Source organism: Oryzias melastigma, linkage group LG19, assembly GCF_002922805.2.
Source record: "Oryzias melastigma strain HK-1 linkage group LG19, ASM292280v2, whole genome shotgun sequence".
NCBI lineage: Eukaryota > Metazoa > Chordata > Actinopteri > Beloniformes > Adrianichthyidae > Oryzias > Oryzias melastigma.
Window position 1 is genome coordinate 16793130 of NC_050530.1, and position 10122 is coordinate 16803251.

General features: G+C 36.3%; 1 protein-coding gene across 1 annotated transcript; it reads right to left on the bottom strand.

Moving 5' to 3' along the window:
- Positions 1–6609: 6609 nt before the first annotated feature.
- Positions 6610–9174, bottom strand: LOC112149330 (5-hydroxytryptamine receptor 3B). Its single transcript, XM_024276974.2, has 4 exons — positions 8925–9174; positions 8683–8841; positions 8372–8457; positions 6610–7363 (listed from the first exon to the last, which is right to left on the bottom strand). Exons 1-4 carry the CDS (start codon positions 9172–9174, stop codon positions 7145–7147), a joined length of 714 nt encoding a protein of 237 aa, XP_024132742.1. The 3' UTR covers positions 6610–7144.
- Between the last annotated feature and the right edge of the window lie 948 nt (positions 9175–10122).

Sequence of the window (10122 nt, forward strand, 5' to 3'; positions counted from 1 at the left end):
TTCCCTGTGTTTTAGTTGTGATTGTTTACTTTATGTCAAGTTTTTGGGTTTTTCTCACTATGGGAAATTTTGAAAATGGCCAAATGTCCCAGTTCAACTCTTATCTGGACATCTTTTAAAATTCCCAGAATTTAAAACATTTTCACTGTGATGGTCATGTGTAATTAAGTTGCATAAGAGTTTCAAGTTTTAGATAATCAAAGGTGTTTGAGGTAACTACAGCTCTGGTAGGTTCAGCTCAGTTTTGCTGTATTTAAACATTTTACCACTTAATATTAGGTTGTTGGTATTCAAAAACTATTCTATCATTTCACTCAGTTTCTGGAAGGTTATAAAGCTTTTATTAGTATATCCTCTATAAGTGTTATGCCCATTACCTTATACTCTTGATGCTATCTAAAGCCTATAAAACAGTGTGCAAATTTCCCAACAGCCCACATATTATAACTGTTCAACAATCAGAGTGACCTTCATCTGTTGTCTTGTAGTGGAAAGTACTGGAGCTGGATTTACTGACAAAAAACCCACAAAAGCATGAGAAGAGCATGCAAACTCAACATAAACCTTTTAAAATAATATACATTAGGACACAAAGAGCACCAGCCACAAATCAGTGACACTCAAGGAAAGTGGTGACTAACAGGCCGAAGTGCTTCCCAGTTCTGATCATCACATATCAAAGAGGTTCTTTATGTTTAAATTCTTACTTTGAAAAACATTGATGCAAAGAGATCGATATTCAAATCTATTGTCAAGCTTTTTTCTATAGTTGTGAAACAAAGCTAGTATTTTCCTAATGAAGGAATGTATTGCTTGAACCTGCTATGCAAATCATATATCATGTTGTACTGAAAGTGCTTGTCATATGCGTAGGATGAGGTTAGAGACAGCGCAAAAACAGGAAGGACCAAAAGAGGATGTGTCTACTAGACAGGGAGCGACTCTGACAAATGTGTGCAAAAGTTAACTGTTAGAATGTCAACATAGGGATGATCTGATTGGCAGACATACTTTGCATATTTGCATATTGCTTAACTCAATAAAAATAGCCTGTCGCGGAGAGACCTCAGACCTCAGAGATCAGAGATCAGAGAGAGCCTGGTTGCTATGTGACTGATCTGAGTCTCCCTTCGCGAAGGTAAAATAAACAATGTACTCTAAGTGAACTTTTTGTGGTCTGACTGACTTTTACTTTGAGGTTCCTGACTCCAGACCCACTCGAAGGAGGATCGAGGACCCTCGCTTCAACACTACTTATCTTTATCTTTGATACTAAACAGTATTTTCATTCAATAAAAACACTCAATTGCCATGTCCAAGTTCCCTCCCTACTCCCTAAATACAAAAAAGTCTATACACAGTAGCAGTGCCCTGGATTTAAAAAAAAAAAAGAAATTCGGACACGACACTCATTACCTTCTTTCTTTTTTTTTATGGTAAATATGACTTCACCAATTTCACAAAGTGAAAACCTAATCGTGCAACCATTTTGCAACTATTTATGAATCCATTGGGTTCTAATGATGAAAATGTTGATGGTTTATTGAAATATATATATATATATTATTTAGGAATTTTAGATTTGGACAGCTCAACAAAAGGGTGAACGCACTATGTAGTACACTACGTAGTGCAAAGTGAAGGACTTTTACAACCAAAACAATTTTAGTACTAGAGTTAAAAAGCAACATATTTAACATTTTGGCATGTCATGCAGAAAACAGAAAATTACAGAACGATGACGATAGTTTGGAATCTGTTTGTTTTGTACCTGGAAAGAAATCAGAGGTCAAATTGGATGTAAACTGGTTATCTTCAGGATTATGAAGATCTGGAATTGAAGTAATTCCACCTGTAAAAAAAAAAAAAAATAAAGACAGATGTGATTGGATTTACAAGTCAGAGAAATAGTTTTTACATTAAGTATTCTATTGGGATCTTTTTGAATAGAATCAAATGACCTGTTTCTGATCACAGTAGTGTTTCTCAACACACACTCAAAAAAAAAAAAAAAAAACAACACACAAGCCGTAGCAGCTCTTCACTGAACACTTTCTATTGGGAACACTGACATCTGAAAGGTATAGCATCAGCAAAAAGATTTATTTTGAAAAATAACTTTTTTTAACAAATAAATTTACTGTCCCTCTGGGGAAAAAATCTTAATACCATTTTTTTAAGTTAAAAACTTTATAAAGTAAAAGTAATGCATTATATTTTAATGTGTTTTGTTTATATATTTTTATTTTATTTTAAAACCAGGATTGCTGATTCTTCCCTCCACATGTCACTCATCAGTTAGTCCTCACTCTGAGCCAACACGATCAAGTTCCTGCCTTTAAAATCATAGAGGTTTGTTTATCCGCACTTCAGACATTTTGCCGGCCCACCTCCGCCCCGTTCACATCTTGGCTCTTCGCTTTAGTGCAGTCTGGGATTACCAGCGTCTCGTGTCTCATCACTTGGTTCGAGGTGAGCACACAAGATGTCTCTGGCCCAGAGCTCAACAGCCAAGGACTATGGACTATTTCTCACAAATTCTTGATTCACTATAAAGTCTTTCAATCACACTTTCAAGATCTGTGCTTATGAAACATCCATCCATCCATCCATCCATCTTCTTGACCGCTTCTTCCCTTTCGGGGTCGCGGGGGTGCCGGAGCCTATCCCGGCTACTGATGGGCGAAGGCGGGGTACACCCTGGACAGGTCGCCAGTCTGTCTCAGGGCCTCAATCACACACACATTCACTCTCACATTCACACCTAGGGGCAATTTTAGAGTCACCAATCAACCTAGGAAGCATGTTTCTGGACGGTGGGAGGAAGCCGGAGTCCCCGGTGAAAACCCACGCATGCACGGGGAGAACATGCAAACTCCACACAGAAAGGTCCCAGCCGGGATTCGAACCAGGGCCTTCTCGCTGTGAGGCAAGAGCACTAACCACTTGCGCCACCGTGCAGCCCGCTTATGAAACATAGTTAAGGTAAAAAATGTTTTACATGTCTTCCTTTTAAATAGTAAAATGTTTTTTGAGTTGTTACTTCTGTCTTTCTTTTTTTATGTGTTGTTTGTGCCTTTTGTCTATGACAGAGTGGGACCTCTGTGTTATTTGTGGATCTTTGAGCTCCTTCCTCTATTTATCTGTTCTTGCACAGTACAGTATTGTTTTTTGCTGCTTTGCCCAGTATTTTTGCTTTTGTAAATAAGGGAAGGTGTAGAGGTGAACTTTCTTAGTCCAGAGAATTGGGTTTCTTTTATTACTTTCCTTTTTTCAGATTATCTGTTTCATAGATGTTATTATTTATTCAATTTTTTCTGTCTTTGGTTTGCCTTATAGCCTTTTTGCTTCACCTTCTATAGTTATTGTTGTTTACAATTGATCATTTCTGCAAATAAATCTGCACATAACCCCCTCCCCCCAGGGGTCTGCAACCACATGCAACTCTTTTATCTCTCCATTGTCGCTCTTTAACTATGAAGAAAATTGCAAGGATTTGAGTAGATAATAGGTTTAGTTAGTTTTTTTTAGTTAAGTTTTTTCATTTTCAACATGTCTGAAAATTGAGCATATTCAGCCTATTATTAGAATAAGCTTAAAGCACATATTCTCATTTTCGGTTGAATAATTGTGTCAAGTTACTTTTGAGAAGCAAAGATTTTAAAGAATTTTACTGCACTTACATGTATAGATTTAAATTAAATGTCATCTTTATATTTAATAGTAAATTGAGAAAAATGATGAAGACTTGAGTCATATTGATAGAAATGCTATGTTTGACATGACATTTTCGCTTTTTTATTTACATAAATCAGCAGATCTGTACATTTGACACAGGGTGCATTTTACTTTGAAAAGAACTTGCATTAGCGGCTGTCAAAAGTAAAAGAAGTTAAAAATAATATCTTTTAAAAAATGTATCACTTGTATCATTCAGCTATTGTAAATATTTAAAAGCTACATTTTAGAATGAATGATTTAATGGCCACAAAAAACAATATTTTTCTAAATGGCGAAGTGGTGAAACCGATTTAAATGTCTCTTATTGTTAAAGGTTGGACCAGTCTAGACAAAAAAGAGCATAACATTCTTGAACAGTAATATCTATAGAGAGTATGTGGTGCAGAAGTTGACTATACAACTGAATTAAAACCATTTAACTAAATTGATTTAAACTGTACCAGGTATTAACTGTAGCTAGGATAGGCTCCAGCAACCCTGTGACCCCAAAGAGGGTTGAGCAAGTTTAAAAAATGGATGGATAATAGAACCTTAAAGCAGTACATTAATCTTTTAAGCAAACAATGTCAATCCAAGTCTTTAGCTTTAACACTTCCTTTTGAATTGCAAAAAAAGAAAATAAATATTCTTTGGTCCAAAATTTACTTTAGTCACCAGTGAAACCACAAAAACTTGGTGTGAAAAGTAAAAAAGGAAGCCTGCTCATAAATCATTTGGTTCAGTGAGACGCAGAATGTAATATCTCTCGATATTCAAAACATTTCTTGAACTCCACATGCAAATACAATCGTCTTACCTGTGAGGACAAATAGAAAAAACAAGGCTTGGATCATCATCGTTGCAGGAGCTCATCACTCATCGGTCCACTCTGCTTTATGAGGAGATTCCCAATCGTACTTACTACATTGACCTGCGTCTGTTGGAGGGAGGAGGGAGAAGGAACCACAGAAGATCTTTAATGACTACCATTCTCTGCAGGGAGATTCAGATTACAAGCCTGATCGCTGAACACGTCACTAAAAGGGGTTAAAGCGAGCCTATACCAGGAACTCCAGTGCTTGAGGACCACAATCCTGCTGCTTTTTCAGGAACCCTGTCTCAGCTGGAGCTGATTACCTGGACCAGGTGTGTTTAACCGATAAGACGCAGGTTACCATGTCATATTAGTGTAAGATTTGCCACAAGAAGGTAAAATATTGGTTATTTTCCATTTTATTTAAAAAAAACTGTATGGCACATGATATTGTAAATGTACATGAATGTCTTGAAATAGGTTAGTCTTATTTCCTTTCAAACAAAAAAACTGTTTTCAAATTTAAGCATCACTAAGTGTAATAAAACAGCTCCATAATTTAAAACATTGTTAAAAATTGTTTTAGGCCTGCTCTACTGCTTCAGGTTGGCACTTCCTTGTTTTATAAAGGTCTCTACCCATACTTATCTACCAAATGGAGTCCCTGATTCATTAAAGTTCAACTTGTTCAACTTTTAACACGCATTCAGTGGCTGTTCGTTTTGTACATAGTCATAAAATTGACTTAAAACTTGCTTACCAATGCGTCAATGTGAGAGTTTTAAATGGAGAACCCCAAAACATGATCATGGATGAGAGATTATTTAGACTTCTTGTTGAAAGTGGTTGCTTGGATGGTAGTTGTAGATACCAGTGTGAATGCAGCATTATCGAAAACTAAAAGTAAATAGATTATTTCTAGTGTTAAATAATTTTAATGTTTTGTAATGTATTGTTTTAAATTGTATCCATCTATCCAAAACCCGCCGAATCCCTTTCAGGGTCACAGGGCTGCTGGAGCCTATGGAACCATATGGCATCATGGCTGCAAAAACCTTTTCTTCAAAGATCTCTTAGTTCCTCTGACTGTCGAAGACAGTCAGAGCATTTATCTCGTCTTCTTGATAATAACACTATTTTCGTAATACAAGAAGGCCGGGTGAATCAACCACCCATTAGTGCTTGTAATAAGATCCAACTTATATGAAGACTTTTTTCCACATTACACCAAACAGAAACTAAACATCCCATCAGTGGGCTGCATGGTGGTGTAGTGGTGAGCACTCTCACTTCCCGGCTCAAATTCCAACTTGGTCTTTTCTGAAAGGAGCTTGCATGCTTTCCTTGTGCATGCAATGGTTTTTTTTCTTGGCACTCCGGTATCCTTAAACATTCTAAGGTTATGCTGTATAAGTCAAGGTCATCATTGTGAATGAGAATTGATTCTGAATTACCTTATCTGATTAAAGGAGGCTTGAACTAAAAGAAGAATTACTCTTTTGAAGGATCATTCTTAAAATCATGCTCTTAGAAGAAATGTGTTGTTATTAAGTGACGTAATACATTTCACGTGTGTGAAAACACGTCTGTATGTTCCAGCAAACAGAATTATGTAATACTGTTAAAACTCTTCATGAAGGTTTCAGAGGCTTCATGTTCTAATTTCAGTAAATAGGTCCCATTAGCTCCACCAATTAACAGGTTAAAGATAAGATAACAAGATGATAATTAAATGAAATGCTTTTAGTTTTATGAGTGCTTGGCTGCTGTACTTACTGACTGTGTTGACATAGAGAAACTAATAGTGTTCGTCTGGGTTTCTGCCTCCAAACTACATCTTTAACATAATTTATTGGACATTTAAAGGTTTTTAAAGGTTTCAGTATTTTATTGTTAAGTATTAGATTCAGTTAGTTTTTTTGACACTTTTCAATGAGGCATATATACTCGTGAATGAGTTAATATTGAGTCATTACAGTGGAAAATGGGTGAAAACTACATGAGATCCAGGCTGACATATTTGATAAACTACTATTTACTGATAAAGTCGATACATTTTTCCTTTTTTGCAGGCCAAACATAAACTTAAAAAAAAGATTTTAAACACAGTACTTGTTGGGAGTTGTCATAATTACTTTCTGATGCTACGTTCACACTAGCATGAATTGCATGTTCAAAAATACACTAAATGGCTTATACTTATGGCCCTTTTCTGCCTTCCTTGAAGGCCCAAAGCGCTTTACAGTCACAGACTTGTTCACACACTGGTGCCAGAGTTCAGAGGCAATTTGGGGTTACAGTATCTTGCCTAAGGACACTTCGACACATGGGTGGGCAAGGGAACCCATAAGCTTCCAATCAGGAGTCGATCGCCCTATCGCTGCACCTCGGCCACCCCTCGTCCTGCTACACATGGTTTCATCAGCCCATGGTGTTCACATAGAACAAACAAGGAGGGGCTTCTTCTTTTTTTTTCAATAAACTTGTATCCATGAGCTCGAATCACAGCATGACACAAATCTTGGTCACAGTTTGACACAATTTGAGCTTACTCAGAAAGTCGTAAATGTTACAACACAAAATCTACACAATAAAAGCAGTTTCAAGCTTCTAGGAGTTCCACTCCATGAAGATGAAGGACAAAAAAAGCAACACAGTGATTAGGTAGAAGATGAAGAAAGCTCTGTTGATCCTCCTGGCCCAGCACGAGGAATTCCCTTGCTTCTTTCTGCAGTTAAGGTGTAGAAAGAGAGCTGTTTGCAACTTCTTCAACTCCTCCAAGATGGACAGCAGGGTATTAGACTCTGGAGAGTGAATACCGTTGTTCACCTGAACACATCATAAAATGTACTTAAAGTAAAGATCTGATCACCATAACCTTTCAACTCATTGTAGTTGTGTCCGTATTCCTTCACTACTTTGGTAAGTTACTTACTTACTTCTATCTGGACCTGATCTCCTTTGTATCTGCCCTGCTTCATCTATGACTGCTTGCCGCCTGCCCTGACCCTCACCTGGTCCCTGACCACCCCAGTCTCTTCTTGGATAACCCCATGCTTGTGATTGACCTCTTCCTGTCTGACTCTGATTTGTTGGCTTTTTGCTGTGCTTAGTTCCTGTCTAAACTAATAAAGCTGCTGCACGGGGAACCAACTGTCTGCCCGTTTGTGACAAAAGGGTTCTAAAATTTGACAGAAGGGCCATACCAGGAGCAGATGCGTGGAGTTATTTGGTAATCCAACTCATACTAGAAAGAAAACATGCAATCTGGACAAAAACATGCTTTGATTTTGATTGAAAATTGATATGTATATTTTAAAACATTCTGGAGTTTTTTTGTTCTCATTTTAGTGCCAAATGCACCAATCGGTTGAAATCCCTCAGGGAAAAATCATGTTTCATCTAGGGTGCCATGCTGTCCTGGCTTGGTTACTGTGAATGTAGTTAATAAAGTCAAACTCTTGTCTCGCTCAATGCACCTTATAGTTACGTGTGCCTTATTTATGATATATTGTAAGCCTTAAATTGACAATTTTTTGACAATGCAGCTTAATCCGATGTGCCCAATAGTGCAGAAAATATGAAAGACCAAAAAAATAAATACATAAATATAGACATAACAAAAAGGGTCACAATTTAATGACACCAAAGCATCAGTTTTTATTTAATCTTCCAGCATTTGCCTTAATTCTTTTGCTTGTTTGGAGCTGGAACTTGGCAATGGGCTTTTATGATCATTTTAACTAAAGAAACCAAAAAATGGTTAACTTTAAGAGTTTTGTGTGCCTAAAAAAATTACAGTTATTTGTGTGGTAAAAGATCTACTTTACACTTTACCTCCTCGACCACTGGCAGGAGCTCGTGCTGCTTCTCCCCATCAGACACAGTGCAGATTCTAGAACAAAAGGTCTGTCCTTTATTCTCTGGAAAATATGAAATATATGTCACAAGAAGGATCTTATTTAAAATGTTTAAATGAAGACTAAATCAAACTAAAATTGTAATAATGGTACAATAAAAAGTTTTTTTTTTAAATGTTGAGTTTAACATTTTTGTCTGGGTCACACGGTTGGATTCACCACAAAATAAAAGCTCCTTCTTTGTTTCTTTATTTAATGCTGAGACTTAAAGTCAAACTAAATTTGCACCTTCTTGACAGCTTTTAGTGTTAACTTCATCGTTTTTGTCCCCCCAGCTACACTCATGATTGAGTTTCTCCTGGGAGTCTTTGTCCATCAGGTAGGTGACCAAGATGGTCTCCAACAGACTGACCAGCATCAGAGCAAAGATCACGATGCAGTAGGTCGCTAGAAGAAAGAAGTAAAACAGGTGATAAGTAAATGTTTTGTTCCGTTTTCTTTCAAATATTGTCCCTTCTGAGATTCTGTACCTATGAGGGGAGTCTTGTTGGACATCGACGGCAGGATTTCATTCAGGATGAGGAGAAGAACAGATATGGCCAAAAGCACGGTCACTTTGAAGCCCAGCTTCTCCCCTCGATAGTCGGCAATAAAAAAGGAGGCCAGATCGAGAGCCAGGAAGAACAGGACGGGCAGCAGGAAGTTGATGACGTGCAGCAAAGGCCTCCTCTTAATGGTGAACTGTGAGCGCAGATGAGGATGGCAGGTTAGTGGGATCATAACACCAGGACTTTTCTAAAGACTTATTGGACAAAATAATGTTTCAGTAAAATCTAAAGAATTTTACACATCTTCAAGTTTCTGAAAAGTAACATCTTTTCCAAATTAGTTTTTATAAGAATCGGCACTTAAAAGGATTTCTAGAGCATAGATATTTTTCCTTTTTTCAATTTTATTGTGTGCATTTATATCAATAAGTGGAACTTGTTAAATGGCACATCAAGAAAAATAAAATTTATATGAGTGTAGAAATTTATTTAGTATATTATAGCACATCTCTGTATTTTGGCTGCTCCCTTTGTCCTCAAAGCAAATCATCCTATGCCATTTTACAAAAAAAATTGTAAAAAGCACTAAATTTGCTGGAAAAAATAATCTGGAAAAGGACTACAGCTAACATTACTTTAAAACACAAAACAACTAACATTAAATGCATACAAATGTTGATTAGCAGTATCTAATCAATGCATAAAAATGAATCCTCTACATTTGGTACTGTTGAAATCAGCAGAAATAAAGAATGTTTTTGTACAATTCTGTCCAAAAAACTATCAAATTCCAAAGAAACTGGAGTTCAGTCAATTCATTTGTTTTATCAGAATGAATCAAGTTGATAACTTTTACTAAAATAGTTGAAGATTCATAGCATGTAAGAATATTGTTTTGGAATTCTTTTGACATCAACTTAAACTCAAAATTAGTTCAGTTTATTTAAATTAGTGCATCGATGAAATTTCATTGTATTTAATTGATTGGGTCTATTATTGTCTGATCTATATAAGCAAACAATACACATTTTATAAATGATATTTTTTATATATAAAAAAAGATTTACAATAAAATCGCTAAAATGTTTTTTAGCGCCTTTAGCCTTTAGCATTGTCTGTACTTTTTTTTAGATTTTTGCAGATTATTGGTAAAATTTCTAATCAGGACTGGTTAAATGGC